This window comes from Stigmatopora argus, chromosome 3 (assembly GCF_051989625.1).
Source record: "Stigmatopora argus isolate UIUO_Sarg chromosome 3, RoL_Sarg_1.0, whole genome shotgun sequence".
Lineage (NCBI taxonomy): Eukaryota > Metazoa > Chordata > Actinopteri > Syngnathiformes > Syngnathidae > Stigmatopora > Stigmatopora argus.
Genome location: NC_135389.1, coordinates 7,240,485 through 7,258,349, shown reverse-complemented (window position 1 = coordinate 7,258,349; position 17,865 = coordinate 7,240,485). Strand labels below are relative to the sequence as shown.

General features: G+C 39.9%; 2 protein-coding genes across 2 annotated transcripts in view; one reads left to right on the top strand and one right to left on the bottom strand.

The window, feature by feature from the left end:
* Nucleotides 1-11,447, bottom strand: part of ranbp10 (RAN binding protein 10) — a 39,682-nt gene extending 28,235 nt beyond the window's left edge. Inside the window, exons 1-3 of the mRNA XM_077596185.1 lie at nucleotides 11,089-11,447; nucleotides 7,215-7,326; nucleotides 5,186-5,238 (exon numbers count right to left, since the gene is read on the bottom strand). Of these exons, the coding sequence (XP_077452311.1) occupies nucleotides 5,186-5,238; nucleotides 7,215-7,326; nucleotides 11,089-11,287 (364 nt within the window). The 5' untranslated portion in view covers nucleotides 11,288-11,447. The remainder of the gene's footprint in view (nucleotides 1-5,185; nucleotides 5,239-7,214; nucleotides 7,327-11,088) is intronic.
* A 913-nt stretch (nucleotides 11,448-12,360) lies between these two features.
* nutf2 (nuclear transport factor 2) lies at nucleotides 12,361-16,570 on the top strand. The gene is made up of 5 exons (XM_077597400.1): nucleotides 12,361-12,479; nucleotides 13,632-13,741; nucleotides 14,384-14,455; nucleotides 15,276-15,374; nucleotides 15,876-16,570. Exons 2-5 carry the CDS (start codon nucleotides 13,643-13,645, stop codon nucleotides 15,987-15,989), a joined length of 384 nt encoding a protein of 127 aa, XP_077453526.1. The 5' UTR covers nucleotides 12,361-12,479; nucleotides 13,632-13,642; the 3' UTR covers nucleotides 15,990-16,570.
* The last annotated feature ends 1,295 nt before the right edge of the window (nucleotides 16,571-17,865 follow it).

Below are 17,865 nucleotides of genomic sequence, written 5' to 3'. Positions count from 1 at the left end.
TATAAATATGAACTACCAAACAAACAGTTCATTCGGATATAAAACAATGAAAAATTAACAATGATGAGTCAAGCAGTCAAGCAGGGCTACTCCTTATCTAAATTCCAGTAACCAAAGTATTTTAATGACTAATGTTTGGGTTCACGCACTTTAATTCTACCTGTTTCCACCCTTTGATAGGTACCCGGACGAAATGGCACGAAACGTCCGGGACGAAGTGTCCGTCGACGAACACTTCGTCCCCGGACGTTTCGTCGAACGGACGCTTCGTCGCCGGACTGTTTGTCGACCGGACACTTCGTCGACGGACAATTCGTCGCCGGACACTTCGTCGCCAGACAATCCGCCTAACATTAACCACTATTAAAGAAGAAAAAGGAAATTCACATATTTTTTATTAAAGAAAATAAAACTGCAAAAACTCGCTCGACAACACAAACACTAACATTTAGGCGTGTTCGTACTAAATGGGTTCGTCTCTAAACAGTACGCACGAAACAGGGTTTCTACGTTGAGCGCTCTATTTTTAAAATAAAAGGCAATAAATAAAATTATTTTATCAAAAATTTAATTAAAAAGACAAAAAAATTCACATATTCTTCGTCGTATTCCTTCTTTTTTTGCTTGGTATTCCCATAGGTATCGTGTATACAGACTAGATTTCCGATGCGCGTTGTGAGGCAACGGAGCTAGACGTCGTCGCTTGTCGGCCATCTTAAGAACAGGCCCATTTGCTCCTATTAGTCTATAGTCAATAGAATTTGCTCTTTGAAAGGGCAATAGATTGCTTGATTTAAAATCAAACGTGTGCGTCTATATCAAAGTCAGAGATGCAGTATTTTTGGCATACTTCATAACAAATATCAGCATCCAGTCAGAATCGTAGCCACATCAATGCGTGATTAAAAACCAAACAGTTAATAGTAATTTACTGGAGTCACTCAGTGCCCCCCCGAGGAACCGAATTTCCTTTGTCTTCTTTTTAATAAAATAATTTTATTTATTGCCTTTTATTTTAAAAATGGAGCGCTCAACGTAGGAACCCCGTTTTGTGCGTAGTGTGTTTAGAGACGAGCCCATTTAGTACGCACACGCCCAAATGTTAATGCGTTTGTGTTGTCGAGCGAGTTTTTGCTGTTTTATTTTCTTTAATAAAGAATATGTGAATTTCCTTTGTCTTCTTTAATAGTGGTTAAGGTTAGGCGAACTGTCTGGCGACGAAATGTCTGGCGACAAATTGTCCGTCGACGAACTGTCCGGCGACGAAGCGTCCGTTCGACGAAACGTCCGGGGACGAAGTGTCCGTCGACGAAACGTCCGGGGACGAAGTGTCCGTCGACGAAACGTCCGGGGACGAAGTGTCCGTCGACGAAACGTCCGGGGACGAAGTGTCCGTCGACGAAACGTCCGGGGACAAAGTGTCCGTCGACGAAACGTCCGGGGACGAAGTGTCCGTCGACGAAACGTCCGGGGACGAAGTGTCCGTCGACGAAACGTCCGGGGACGAAGTGTCCGTCGACGAAACGTCCGGGGACGAAGTGTCCGTCGACGAAACGTCCGGTCACACTTTGATAAGTTGGAATCAAGAAAATGCCTCAAGTCTTTTTAAGTTCAGGTTGCCTTGTGTCCACTGCATCTGGCAACCCCACAACAGATCTTGACTGATCAATAAACAGTTCACATGGTTCCAGATTAGGGCTGAATGATATTGCAAAAAACTGACAGTGACTTTTTGTGGGTTAGTAATATATTTTGCAATGTTTAAGTTTAAGACTTTTCAGCAGATGACATGAATAACTCTCAATGGGAAGACTTTGGTTGACTCAGCATGAGCACATTCTATTCATATAATATTATTCAATCCAGGCTATGGGGTAGTCGAAGTGGCAAAAAAGTCATATCTCAATATTATCACGATTCAATTTTATTTTTTATTTTTTAGATTGTTTATTTCAGTGTTTCCCAACCTCTGCAAGAGATGATCTGGTGCGCTGCAGGAAATGATCTCCTTGGAAGTCATTCATTGTAATATTTCAAGATTAAAAACAGAATTCACAAGAGAAAAATTGTAATCGGAGATTAAAGTTGTTTTCTTGGTCATTTTTGCCTTTCATGAACCGGACGTTGTTTGGTTTTACAAGTTTCAACTTTAACTATGTAAGGCCTATACTGCATCTGGAGTAATATTGAGGTTGAAATAATATTAGGAGTTAGTAAATTAAATATAAAATAAATGATATTCAATTCATTTTATAATGCTTTTCTAATGTCTTATGGTCTTGCTTTTACATCTATGGTATATATTACATATTACACATCGACTAATTATTGGTTGGGCCGATATTTAGCAATTTGACAAATAACAGCGTCAGCATTATTTTTAATCCGACCGGCCGATATGAAGAAATCTATTTAAAACTGGGTTATCTAGGCTCAGATGCCTTATTTGTACCGCGAAACAGCAATGTGCTCAACGCAATAGTCACACCTTTTCTGAACAATTCTAACAATCATCAGGCTCATCAGCATCTTGTATGTGATGCCACAAGCCTTGCCTAACATAAACGACCTGCAGCTGCTTGTTAAGTCGGGGCTTTGATTTTGTCCCTGCTGCTATGCTTCAATTCAGCGCCCTTTTTTGGTAATGAAACACGTCTCAACTGCCCTCCCTCCGAACTCAGTGAGCCAACCCCAACACACACACAAAAAAGTATTTCAATATATAATTTTTCATAGCCACCTTACGTTGCCAGAAGTCCACAGGCCGTGAAAAAGTTCTGGTTCATGTGATGTAAAAATAAGTTACGTATTATTATTATTATTTATATAATATATTTTTATTTATTTATATCGTCCCAAGATTACATCAATCTCTTAATCTTCATCTTGCCCCGCTTATCCAAGGTCTGGACGCAAGGGTATTAGCTTCAGCAGGAAAGCCCAGACTTTCCTCTCACCAGTTGCTTCATCCAGCTCTTCCAGGAGTATCCCAAGGCATTCCCAGGTCAGCCGGGAGACAGTCTCCCCAGCGTGTCCTTAAACCCGTTTGGAAATTATTCTCCATGTCCTCACAGAACTCCTCCCATGTCCAGGTTTTTGTTTCAGAGACCACCAGAAAAACATGCCGCTTGGTCAGCCAGTTTGCATCAGTTGCCTCCGGAGTCCTGCAGGCTAAAAACACCCTATAGGACTCCTTCAGCTTGATGGCATGCCCTACCGCTGGTGTCCACCATTGGGTTCTGAGATTGCCAACACGACAGGCACCGACCGCCTTGCGGCCGCAGCTCCAATCAGCCGCTTTGGCAATACTGGCACAAAACATGGTCCACTTGGACACAATGTCCCACACCTGTCCCCGGTCTTTAGAGACGCTCTGTCGAAGGTGGCAGTTGAAACACCTTCTGCTCGGTGTCTCTCACCGTGCGCAACTCCAATGTGGAAGAGTGTTTCACCCCCCTCGAGAGAAGTGGTACCAGAGACGAGCTGTGCGTAGAGGTGAGCCCGACAACATTGAGACGGAACTTCTCAACCGCACGCACTAGCTCAGGCTACTTCCCCAACCAGCGAGGTGACATTCTGCAGCCGGGGATCGGACCTCCAAGGATTTCTCCTTTGGCTTCTTTTGTACCCACGTCTGGCCATGGGAAAACTTCGTTCAATAATGTTCTTCATCACAATCTCTGAATACAGTGGTACCTCAACCTACGATCAGCTCGTGGTACGACATGCTCGTTGTACGCCAAAAATTTCGATCGAATAATTCACCCGCAATACGATCAAAATTTCGAGATGCGACCAAGCCAGGTGGCCATGACATGAGAGGCTGTTTATCATTGTAGCACACTGTCTTTTTTGCCGCATCCCTTTCGTGTATAACAGATATCTACGAGCACTGAACGGTTTCTTTCGCCTACACATGGACCAGGAAACGCAAAACGCGCATGCACGGGCAAAAAGAGGGCTTTCTGGGTAATGAAGTATACTCGTGCACACAACACCGATTGCCAATGGCACCCTTTCTCAGAATAAAACTTCATTACCCACAATCAATACGTGGGTAGGAGGTTGCATTTCCTGTTTCACCCCTTAGCATGTTAGCTCCCGTTGGCAGAGTGATCGCTAATTCAAGACTACTTCTCGTTGGCAAGTGGTCGTGTGTTATCCTACTGTGAGGACATCTGTGTGCATCATTTTCGGAATATTTTGAAGGGAATAGTATAACAGCAAACAGCCCATCGATAGCGGACGTGAGGGTGGAGGCGTGGCAAACAACTAACCCGGCCAGAACGAAGGTAAAAAAAAGATTAAAACAAAATTAGAATTCAGTTTTGTGTAAAGTTACATTAAACCTATGTTCGAGTGTGTCTGTATATATTAATCCAAGTTAATTTAAATTGTTCGTTTACGAGTGCGTTGTGGATAAAGTCCCCCCTATTAAACACATTTTATTACTATTAAACCACTAGTTATGTGTTACTTTGTTAATAGATGGCGAATTAGAAGAAATAAAAAAAAATTTCCAATCCAATATCCTGTTTTTGGTGTTTTTTCAGAGGGTTGGAACAAATTAATTTGTTTTTAATTCATTTCAATGGGAAACGTTCGCTCGAGTTACGAAAAGCTCGACATACGATCTCAGTCCCGGAACGGATTAAGATCGTATGTCGAGGTACCACTGTATTACGCAAAAAGCAGTTTTGTAAATGATTCTTTATGATTGCTTTGATAGATTGTACATCGATAGTTTTGTTTCCATTTCATTTTGAAACTCTTCCGAACTGACACTAATCGAAGTGAGTTTTCAAATTGGCCTCTCACCAAAGATTGACCGCAAAAAAACGTTAGCTTTAGTGGGTTTTATTTTAAAACAATTTTAAAAAAATGTTTTCCTCCTAATTGTATGAAGTCCTAATTTCTAATATCAGTCTGATAGTTTTTATTCCTATTATTACCATGCATACCTAGCACCAAAGATAAGTGTGTAGAGTCATTGACTCATTATTCGTATACTAAACTACACTCCTGAGTTTGATTTTGATGACTTAATAAGGGACAACACATCTTAATGAACATATTCATAGTCATGTTAATGAACATATGTATATGTAAGATTGTAGCCGAGGGCTAATTTCCATATTTAGTCCCTTGTGCACGTTTAAAGCAACATTAGTCACTTGTTACTCACCAGGGAGTCTATTCATGTTGACCCCTTGTGCAGACAAGCCAATTCCCATATACCTGCAAGAAAAGAAAACACTTTTACCATCAATGCTTTTCCTGCATTTCTTTGGCACATTCATGTCTGTAAATATCTTGACATCGACATAATCCTCCTCTTTTGACTCTTCAATAGATTTGATTAAATGTCCATTTGTGTATTTGGCCTGTTAGACAATTGAACCTGTTGAAAAGCATGGTATATATATATTTTTATAAAGATTGTGATTCTATCATGTGGCAGATGAACTGAAGATACTGAGGTTGGATAGGATGAGAAATGCGACAATAAGAGGGACAGTGAAGGTTAGGCATTTTGGAAAAAAAGGTCAAAGACCAGACTTGGATGGTTTGGGCATGTCCAAAACGTTTACATTGGTAGGATCTTCAGAGTACATATAAGTGTCAGGGAAGAGGGTTAGACGTCGATCTAGGGAGAAGACACATGAAAGTGGCTGGTGTGAGGGAGGATGATGCAAAGGAGAGGGTAAAATTGAAAAAAGTTCATTTGCTGTGGTGACCCCTCACGGGACAAGCCGAAGGTCTAGCAGTAGTAGTAGGACAGAGAACATATACCAAAAACCGTGTTTTCTGAAATTTAAAATTCGACTCATGCAGCAAATCCATTTGTTCCAGAATTGGCTGTTGTTATGTGCAGACACAATCAACAGCTGCCTGGGGCTCGAGCTCCAGTCACCCACGCAGTACACCGTTTCCACTGAATTATTCTTCAAAACAACCTCATGATACGGGTCTCGATAGATTATTCTCCAGCAAATTATTGAATATGATTTGACCATAGCGACAAATTAAAACATAAAAAAATACAATATAAAATGCCTGAACTGTTCAAAGGCTAAAGCTAAACGTCTATTGTTAAAACATGTTGATAATTTCATTTTAAATTCATTATGGTGGTATTTGAGCCAAATAGATTAGTGTATTTTTTGGAATATAAGGTTTGGATAAAATCCTTTATTTTTCCCAAAAATTGACAGTGTGACTTATGTAAGATTTCTGGTGGGACTTAATGACCTCAAACCTTTTTTTTGTTCAAAATATAGCTATCATACTCAAGTAAAATTGCAAGATCAGACTAATACATAAAACAACCAAATGATAAAATTTCAACGTCACACATTCATCACACCTATGGATAAAACAATAAGATTAGATTATATTAGTTTAGAATTGTATTTCATCCCGTATTCGGGAAATTTCCTTGGTTGCAGTAGCAAGCACAGACAAAGAAGACATTGTAGACCTAGGTAAAAACCTGGAGCCACACACAGGAAGTCCACAAGGTGGGGACCTTCTGCAGACTGAGACTGAGGTTAAAAATTCTGCAGAATAAAACAATTACCGTATTTATTCGAGTATAACACGCACACGTGTATATTGTGCACCCATAATTTGTGACTAAAAATTGGTATACATTTTTTTCACTTTTTCCTCAGCTCACACCAAGGATTGCACCAGTACTGGTAACTGGCAAATATTGAACACAAGTCGCCATGACAAAACATTTATTTAACATATGGTACAGAAACCTGGTAAAACAGATTCACCAAACAATTGATTCCATTCTTCTTTAGTTATTTTAAGTGTGAGCACCGGCCAATACAACAAGCTCTCGCGTACCATCTGGCGGACAAAGACAGGTTTTACGTCTCCCAATTTAACGCCTGCCAAGGGAACATTTTCACTGGAGGAGGGCAGGGTTTCATCGGGATTCGTGTATAACGCACACCCGAACTTTGCTTCAGTTTTTTGGGTACAAAAAATTTCAGATAAATACAGTATGCTAAAAAAAATGACAAATGCAGTATATTGATGGACTTATGTGGTTTATAATTAAATGTATCTGTATGTATAAAACCAAAATAGTTCATTGATTGAAATGTGTGTTCCAAAATTTATGGACCTAACATACATGATTCCATTCCACCGAGATTAGGAAATCCACTACATCTGATATTTACAGGGTGTCGACTTACCCATCTCGACCTTTACTAACGATTTTGACTTCAAAATAGTAGATCCCACAGGCAGCAGGAATTGGATGTGTAGCTCGAACGGACGCCGCATCCTTGTGATTTTTGCCATGCCCTGTGAAGGGAAAATCATTTAAGCTTATGTGGACAGAGGTGCATCAATGTGAATCAGGACTTCTCTTAGGGTTGGCAATCCTTTTTCTTCCACTTTTGATTTTTATTATCCAAACTAAATATGTGGAAATGTGTAGAGCCTGACTTCAGACAAAGGAGCATTCATTCCATAATCAGCAAAGAGTAAAGATGAAATAAAGATTTTTTTTGCATTGATTAGGTTGTGAAAAATGCCCAGTTTAATTCCAGCAGGATATGATAGAAAATGTGATGTGTTTTACATGATGGAAAATTTTACTGCTGACCACCATGCAAGCAAAATAAGTGAAAAGCAATGGCGACACCAACCTTTACGTATTCTTTTGAGGATATTACATTATAAATTCTTATTATGTTCGGGCTCCGATTTGTATGAATAGATTCTAGTATTGTGTTGTACCCCCATTTTATAAAATTGAGTACTGTGTATGTTAAGTCTGGAAAGACAATCTAAAAATGATTTTCCTGCAGTATGTCATGCTACCAGATTTCAATGACAAGATCATCTTGTAGAGGAAGCCATCCTTAGTGTCTGTCACTGGAAGCTAATAATTTTTTGTGTGGGCAAAACACGGATCAATCAATTAGGACAGGGGCTGAATGAGTTATATAATTAAACTTGTTTTTCGTTTTGCTCCTGTGGACTTCAACTTTTTGGCCGGTGAGAAAAATTACATATTTTGATACTTGTATTTTTTTCCTGTTGATAAAGCGGGCAGCTCCGCGGATTTGTGGCTGGCACGTCGACCTCACAATTCTGTTCGAAACCATTTGGCCCACCTGTGTGGAGTTTGCATGTTCTCCCCGGGCCTATGTGGGTTTCCTCCGGGTACTCCGGTTTCCTCCCCCATTCCAAAGACATGCATGGTAGCCCTCTAAATTGCTAAATTGCGTGTTAGAGTGATTGGTTATCGGTCTCCTCGTGCCCTGCGATTTTCTGGCCACCAATTCAGGGTGTCTCCCGCCTCATGCCCGAAGTCAGATGGGATAGGTAGGCTCCAGCACCCCCGCCACTCTTGTGAGGATAAAGCGGTTCAGAAAATGAATGAATGAATGTTGACAAAGCTTTAATAAAAATGAATTTTATTGTTAATATAGGTGAGAGTTTGAAATGTTAAAATGATCAGCTAGTGGTGTGCCTTTTTTTCACTGCAAAAAGTGCCCCTCAGCTCAAAAAGGGTTGGGAAATACAGATCAAAATTAAATGAAAAATATTGCTAATAAAATCAAAGTTACAATACTTTTATCAGGGTTCGCGACGAACATTTTGTTCTGGGAGCACAATAGCCCCTCGCCTGAAATTTTAGGGGTGAAAGTAGAAAAGTGAGGGGCACATAATGTAAATTGACTTGCAAAGTAATTGCTCGCAGTCTGGAGCCCTAGATCACCCCACGCTTCTGTCAAAAGGGAACAAATAAATTCGGCATGATATAATCAGTGGATTATAACCATCTCTGCATGTCAGCCTAGATTTGAGCAAATATAAGGCCTTAAACTGCTATACACAAACAGAAAGACACACCAGATGTATAACTTGTGAAAAGGGGTCAAATACAGCACATCAAAATTAGAATTGATTGACTGTCAGCTGAATAAAATGCCAGCCATCTTGGTATTTCGACCCAAAGTGGAGCCTTTATTTAGAACCGGCTGAGCAAGAGCCATTGTGGGCATCAGGATGGTCGAATGGTAAAGTCATACCTTGAGATACGAGCTGAATGCGTTCTGGGACTGAGCTCGTATGTCGATTTACTCTGATCTCAAATTAACGTTTCCCATAGAAATGAAATAAATACAAATTAATTCATTCCCACCCTCTGAAAAAACACACACCAAAAAACAGGATATTACAATGGAAAAACATTTTTATTGGTTGTAATTCACCATCTACTAACAGAGTAACAAATAACTAGTGGTTATAATGTTTAATACTAATACTAAAGAGACATTATTCAGAGTGCACGAAGGGGACACAGGGAGGTTTGACAGATGCGCTCATAACATAACAAACTTTAAATTTGACTTAGTGAACTTTGATTCCTAAAAACACTTTAAAAAAGTTTTAATTTTACGTTATTTTACAGCGACCCGGTGGAGCGAGTGGTTAGCGCGTCGGCCTCACAGCTCTGGGGTCCTGGGTTCAAATCCAGGTCATGTCCATCTGTGTGGAGTTTGCATGTTCTCCCCAGGCCTGGGTGGGTTTCCTCCAGGTACTCCGGTTTCCTCCCACATTCCAAAACCATACATGGTAGGCTGACACTCTAAATTCCCCTAGGTATGGTGTGTGTGCATGGTTGTCGGTCTCCTTGTGCCCTGCGATCGGCTGGCCACCTCTGGCCCGGAGACAGCTGGGATTGGCTCCAGCACCCCCCACAACCCTAATGAGGATAAAGCGGTTCAGAAAATGAGATGACATGAGAGATCTTACGTTACACTAAATTTAAACGTTCTTGTGTTATAACCAAGCCAAAGAGGTTAATGTATTCCACCCCGGCTTTCGAGGCGAACTTCCTGCTTCTCCATACGTATTGGCGAGCCAGCTCAGTCACGCGTACACTACATGTTTTTTTATTATTTTGTGCTTAATATCGATTGTCATCATACACCTTTTCTTCACACTACCCTTCATTGCACAGGCTTGCTTTAGACCCATTGTTTTGCCCTTAATTCTGCACTGACTAACGCAATAAACAAGATAGATATCTTTGCACGAGGGAGATGAGGTGCTGTAATCATAAGCAGCCTTTTGGGTCTCAGCCACCTGGCTGTCTTGTATGCTCGTATCTCAAGGCAAATATTTGCTCGGAATTTTAATCGTATCTCAAATTGCTCGTATGTTGGGGCACTCGTATGTCAAGGTATTACTGTACTCGGGTAGCACAGGGAGTTTCTGGATTTGGGGTCGACATGTGCATATGGCCTTATGAATGCGCAGAGGCCTCCACTGTAGCAGCAGCTGTTGAAAACAAGCTGGTTGCCCGTGAAGAGGCATCAAATTGTTGTTGTGATCGGGACACCGTTCGGATTCAGCTGAACTGGGCCGTTTGTCTCACGGGTATACTGTTAAGCCAATTTGCGCATTTTATAGAACAAGATCGCTATTCTAGTTCGGGTATTAAGTTCGTGACGAAAAACCAACCCATTGAAGTGTTCCACTCCGTGTTGTCGTGTTAAAGGTTAACACGTATGGTTCGTATCCATCTTGAGGCCTGTTTATCCTGTCATCCTAGTTCCCTACTAGCATGTGATTTATAAGTCAAAACTCAATTTGGAAACGATGGTTAGCCTTGGCTAACCACCGTGCTTGCATAAGTGATAGCGATTAGCTAGTTCCGAAAAGCCATCAGAATCCCCAATACGCACCACAAATGGTGTCTTTGACCCAGAAGTACAAACTGCAAGAGTGCGTCAAATATATTGTCATGTCAGTGCAAAAGAAACAACAACAACGCCATTGGTGACAAATCAAGAAAAAAAGGAAACCGTGTGTGTTGATGAAGGGTGAATTTCAGTATCGTTATAAGATGAGTTGTCGAGTTGACTGAGTTCACCATTTGGGCATTTATATGCTCAAAGCAAGGCTAATGGGTGAAAAGGCAGTTCTTGGGGAAATGACCACTGTTATAACGTCAAATATAGATAACCATCGTGACAAACACAAGCTAACGCACTGTCAGCGTGACTAGCGTTACTATTCCGTACAATGTTGAGCCAAATCTCTAACCTTTGTAATGGACCCTCAGGTTGTTCTGTGACAGCCCAATGTAGCTGTATTTATCCTTGGGACTCCATGATCGGGGTAAAGGGGTCTCTTCCTCGTTTACGGCCGGGTAAAGCCGTTTGAGTCGCTCATTCAGCTCGTGTTCTTGGTAATTAAAAACAGGTTCCCCCAACGACAGGCTCCCAGTACAAAGCTCTGCCATTTTGGGCTGTCTTAATGTTGGTTTTATCTATGCAAAAGCCCCGTGTGTCACTCCACTGGAACTGTAAGCTGAAAGTGAGAGGGACTGTGAGGAGAAAATAGAAGCGGTGTGACATCCCCGGATAAGCAGCAGAATGTAGTCATTGAAGGCTGAAACGGTGCATTGTGGGTATTGTAGTTTTACAACGCGCCCTTTCATGCTGACAGCTCCAGAAAAGACTACAGTGCTTTGTCACCGCCCCTAGGGGGGTCCTTAACTAACCAAGGTGTCGAGAAAATGTAGTTTTTCCAGTAATGTGGCTTTCGTGTATTCACTCATATACGTATATACCGAGGTAAATTACAAACGATACATTTTATGTTAAGCCTGGTAGTCGAATAAAGTGTTATAAATTCATATCATATTCATATTGAGACTGAGGCCTGAGAGCAAACACATTTCCATCAAAACATGACATGGAACAAGATACTGTAATACAATAGCTATACAATGGATTTTACAAAGGAATTTATATTTCCCACAATCTGAAAAATATTGCATACGAAGAAACTGGACATGAATGAACAAAAACAGTACATAGAGAACATAAAATAAATGTCTTTACATTGTGTCGGTGAAATCATGTTGAATAACAGAACAAATAATTAGAATAGTAAAAAGAGCAGCAAATAAATAAATATCTAAATAAATATACCGTGTGGTTATTTTTATAGGGCGGGTGGCGGATGAGTGGTTAGCCCATCGGCCTCACATGTGGGGACCTGGGTTCAAATCCAGGTCGGTTCACATGTGTGGAGTTTGCATGTTCTGCCTGGGCCTGCGTGGGTTTTCTCCGGGTACTCCGGTTCCCTCCCACATTCCTAAGATATGCATAGTAGGTTGATTGGACACTATTTGTCTCCTTGTGCCCTGCGATTGGGTGGCCACCAATTTTGGGTGTCCCCCGCCTCTGGCCCGAAGTCAGATGGGAAAGGCTCCAGCACCCCCTGCGACCCTAGTGAGGATAAAGCGGTTCAGAAAATGAGATGACATGAGATGAGGTTGTTTTTGTTAGTTTCTCCATGACAGCGATTTTCAAGAACTTTACTACAATACCCACAATCCACCGGGCCAAGTGACGGAACTGTTTTAGTACGTGACTCGTACGCAAAAGTCGCACTGTGTCATTTGCGCCCGGCCCGGGGTTTTGGAGGTAAGGATAGTTGCTTTTGTGTATGAAACGCTTCGGAAAATAGGGAAACGAAATATATAAAGATAAAAACGATCGCCATACTTTGCAGTGACTCGATTTTGAAAGTTCACAGGTCGTGTTGGGCACGCCTATGCCGACTATGCTAGCCAAGTAGTGCATTGCTGTGCTCTCGCCCAGTGCACAACATTTAGGGACAGCCAAATTTTGTAGCCCATGGCAAATGAGAGATAAACTGCCTAGTAAGATACCACATGGAGACTTCGTCTTATCTTGCGTGTAAGGAGGTGAAACGCTCTACGGTCTCTGAATGCCAAAATAGCTTGTACCGGTAATGGCTAGGCGGCTAAGAAGCTAACAGCATATACTCAGGCATGTCTGCCATCAACGTTAAAAATAACCTTCGTCCTTACTGGCATGTACTTGAGGGAAGAAGTCTTCATTAGATTATTCTATTAAGATACCTTCTCTTGCTTGGTAGAACAAAAATCCTCTTGGCCACCAGTGTTTTCCAGCAAAACATGCAGTGCCCAAAGGCGGCAAAGTGAAAATGAATAAAGTACAGTAGACTGCAGGATGTCCCGCGTGTTCACTGAATTGCCCTATTTGTCAAGCATGATGGTAAATTAAGACCAAAGGAAATATAACGTCTGACACATTTTGAGACAAGCTCATTCATCGCTAAAGCCTAAATGTAGTGCAAACAGCAGTCGTGACGTTCTTTTTCATAAACAAGGATTATTTTCAGGTCCCAACATGATGCCCACACACTAATAACTCAATATGAGTATGTATCTACAAACAACACTGCACTGTCCAGCATAGTGCTGACATATTTGGCCAAATAGCAATAAGTAACTGGTTCCTAAACTTCTGCAACCACCTTGAATATCCAGGCTCTCATAGTACCACCTTAACGATAAAATAAAATCACAAAGCCCATGTGTTCTTTAAGAATCCGTGTCTATCGATGGCAGTCTTTGGCAGCCCTCCTATTTGGAGGGAACATTTTTAAATAGAAATGTTTTGAACTATGATTGGAGGATAAGTACAAGTCAACTATATTTAAAATGTACTGTATAGCTACTTAAAAGTTTTTAGGATACTGTGCAAGAGTACTTTTGTGATCCTTGTTTCTCTTTTGCCCCCTTCAAGCGTTATTCAGGATGCAGGATCCGCCTTTGTGGGAGCAGATAGGCACTGGCTTCGTGCGGCACTACTACCAGTTATTTCAAAGTGACAGAGCAAAACTTGCTGACCTGTATGTGAGTGTAACCTTGGTTTTGGTTATTCGGTTGACATTTTTTTACTTAATAAAAACATTAAAACAATGTGACACGGGGTGTCACATTGCTGATGTGTAATGGTTACTTATTTCATAGACACCTTAAACTGTCTCTCTCTACCTCACAGATTGCATACTGTAATTACTCGCATATAAGCCTCCCATGCGTATGAGCCACACCCTTAAAATTGGCTTAAAATCGTTGAATTTTACAATTTCTCGCGTATAAGCCCCCAATTTTCACATCCATATTCATGGTTTTAATAGGGAGTCTAAATGTTACTTTGAAGGGAAAATCTTAAGAAAAATCACCGGTGGTATTTCTGAGATACTGTATGAATCAAAAGCACATTATTAGGGTCAATATCACAAGGAATTAATTCATCCAGTAACAGTTGTCTTTCTGCAAAACAGAAAATAACCATCAAATAGTAAATGTTACTTTGCTGACATGTACTGGTGAAAAAAAGAGAATAGCAAGTCTTGTGCACATACAAGCCATACCCTTGATTCAGTCATTTTTTTAGTTACAAATACGGCTTATATGCGAGAAAATATGGTAATCATTACTTGGTACATATTGCATCAATGCCTCCCTAAACTGTCTCTCTCTACCACACAGATTGCAGAGTCATTACTAACCTGGGAAGGGGAAAAAATCTTCGGAAAGGATGCGATTACCAAGAAACTCCTTGTAAGTTTATTTATTTGAAACATTAAGGATATTACTTGCATTGCACCTGACATGATTTCTAAGAACAAACACGAACATATATAAGCACACCATAATAGTATGTGAATATCAGTGCATCCTCGCATGTAATTTGTTGCTATAAAAACATTTATTTAGTACTCAAATAGAGATGTGCCTATGTGTGCATATTTGGGTGGTAGGAGGAAAAATCTTTTGTGATGATACAACATATTTTACAGTCTTCCCTCCATTATCGCGACTTCACTTATCGCAAATTCACTTCTTTGCGATTTTTTTCTGCCATTAATTATTTTAAAAATAAATTCAGGCTGAAACTCGTAAGCGGAAGCCACTTTTGCTGCTACTAGAGTTACAATATTTGTTATAATAGGGGTGATACTTTGCGATTTTTCGATTATAGCGGCCATGTCTGGTCTACATTAACCGTAATATTCGAGGGATTACAGTATCTCACGAATAAAACATGCCACTGTATATTTGTGTGGGTATGTGTATGTATATGTACCTATATACCCCTGAAAAACATTTTTTTGTATAATCCACGTCATTTTTGTTATGTGCTTTAACCCAGATAAGTTTGGGTTTTTGAAATAAATACTGTACTTAATAAAAATATTTGTTTAAATGTGAGTTTTGTGCGAGTACCAACATTTGTAAAATGAGGATCTTGGCATAAAAATAAAACATTTAAAAAAACCCATTTGTAAATGAATCTATTAATTCCAGTGTAGTTGTAACTTTCCCATATCAATCAAAACCGTATTGTTGATTAATTTTGCTCTGTGTTTATGTGATACAGAATCTGGGCATCAAAAAAATAGGTCATACTATTACAGCGCATGACCATCAGCCGACCACAGACAGCTGCATCCTGAGTATGGTGGTAGGACAACTAAAAGTAAGCATAGAAATTGCAGTTATAAGTCTATCTGTATTTTACATAAGCTTTTAATAAAACACATGGGCCTTGAACTTTTTTTTGTCCCAATTAGACAATTTCCAACTGTTCCAGAAGTCTTGGGCACAATTTCACCATGAATATTTCAAACTATTATATACCACAAGGCTGCTTTCTACAGATTTTATGGAATTTCCAGTGTGAGCACCATAAGTCACATGGCACACATCAAACTGACAGTCCAAAATATAATTAATTTAATTCACATGGTCTTTAAAAAGAATCATTAGGATTACAAAAACAACTAATTTAGATGTATAACTGTACCAGTTACTTTTTAACTACCATTCAACACATATGAAGACTAGAAATATACCCAAGACTTCTGGAATAACCTGCATTTTCCATTCATCAATGTATTGCTCAACATGTATGCATCAGTGTCACAGGTGCAACTGAAGTGCTGTTGAATCTCTCAACAGTTGGTCTTTGTGTTTGCAGGCTGACAATGATCAAATCATGGGTTTTCATCAGATTTTCCTCCTGAAGGAAATCAATTCTGCATGGGTGTGCACCAATGAAATGTTCAGGCTTGCTCTTCACAACTTTGCCTGAACAATTTTCTACTCCAGTGGGTATGGGCACCCACACTGATGGAGTGAAAGGAAGAGTCGAAGAGCCTTTGGAGAGATTGGAGAAAGCTTATGCTGTCTGCTTCTGTTTGTTTGACAAGCATGTAAACACCGGAGTCTAATTGTCATTCACTGAGTCCCATCCATTCCAGGCAGCTTTTTTCCTTTCTCTGCTACCATTACGCCAACTTTTCAGACACCAGTCAAGACACTCTCTTTGCTCCACAACCGTTTTCTAGGTCCTGTTTGACTTCCATCTAGTTTCTGGAAAAAGCTAACTCAGTTTAGTTCAGCACCATGGCAATTTTTAGATGCCGCAAGGGTTACTCTAGATTTATTTAGTATGTGTGATTCAGTTTTTAATCTTCCTTAATATAATGCTTCAATACAATGGCAGGTTCTCATCATCATGCCACCAAAGACTCCGATATGACCATTTTTTGAGGTTGCTCTGTTATTCTGCATTTCCGCCCAGAGTCTTGCTTTATTCCTCAGAAATGTTTGGCAATTCATTTAGACAAATGCCACAATTCCCAATAAAACTCAATACTTTTTTTTTCGTAATATCCCAGACTCATCTATGTATCACTTTCAATGTTCGCCTGCATTTCTTTTAAATATAAGCACTAATTTGACTGAGAATCTGTCAGAAACCTTAAACTACTGCTACGGATTTGCTTGATCCATGGGAGTCTTTGCTGTGATTACACTCAAGTTAAATAATTTCTTTTGTTTGAAGTGAAAAGTAGGCTACATTCAGTACATGGTAGGAGTATTGCTCACTCCATTTTATAGAGTTTACAAATATGTGAATCCTTTGCAATAACTGGATTTGCATAAAATGGTCAAGTATTTGGTACCTGATCCTTTACTGTGGCCTTACACAATGTAATCCACTTTTACATTTCAAATAAGAATAAGAAAAAGCAAGTTATTTTGAGAGCCGTTTTACATCATGACACCTGTTTGCGGCCATTGCAACTCTGAATCTGAGCTGTGTTGTGGAGAAAAAAAAATATTGGCCATGGGTTTGTTGGGTTTATTTATCTTTAAAGTTTCAGAGTCTCATTGGGAGACTAGCTGGCAATTGTGCCCCATCTGCAGTGTCACAGATAAATAAATTAAAAAAAAAATACTGGACTGTATGGGTTATAGTTAGATTTATACCTGTGGTGGAAAGTAACAGTATATATAAAAAATATTTTTAAAAAATCAGGTATTTGTGCTTGACCATATTTTTGTTGAATTTTGATGGTGCTGACATTAGTTTTTCCACATCTACTTTGAGGGATTTTACCCACTCTTTCATGCAAAACCCAGACAATTGAGAGGTTGGCTAGAACAGCAGACATTTTGATTGGATTTTTAGACTGAACCTGGACTGGCCCAATCCAGAACATGATTTTTCAGCCATTTCTAGGTTGTATTGCTCAAAGATTTTGAATCATTAATCTTGCGTGATCCATATCATTCTAGGTTTTAACTTAACCAGGTTATGCTCAAGATTTTACAATGCATATTCTTCTGAATTCATGATTCCTTAGACTATATGGCGTTGTCCAGGTCCTGAGATTGAAAAGCAATTGAATTGGAGGCTTTTATTGTCACCACCATGCTTTACTATTTATATATTATATTAGGGATGTCCCGATTGCATGTTTTTTGCTCGAGTCAGAGTCAATTAATTTTGAGAATCTGCTTATGTGCCGATGTGATACCCAGGGAATGTATTAACTGGGGGAAAAGTATTATAGTATTCAAATGTCCAGCACCCCCCACGACCCCAGTGAGGATGAAGCGGTTCAGAAAATAAAATAGAAAAAAAATGATCTGAAGTAATGTAGAGCGCTGTTAAAATG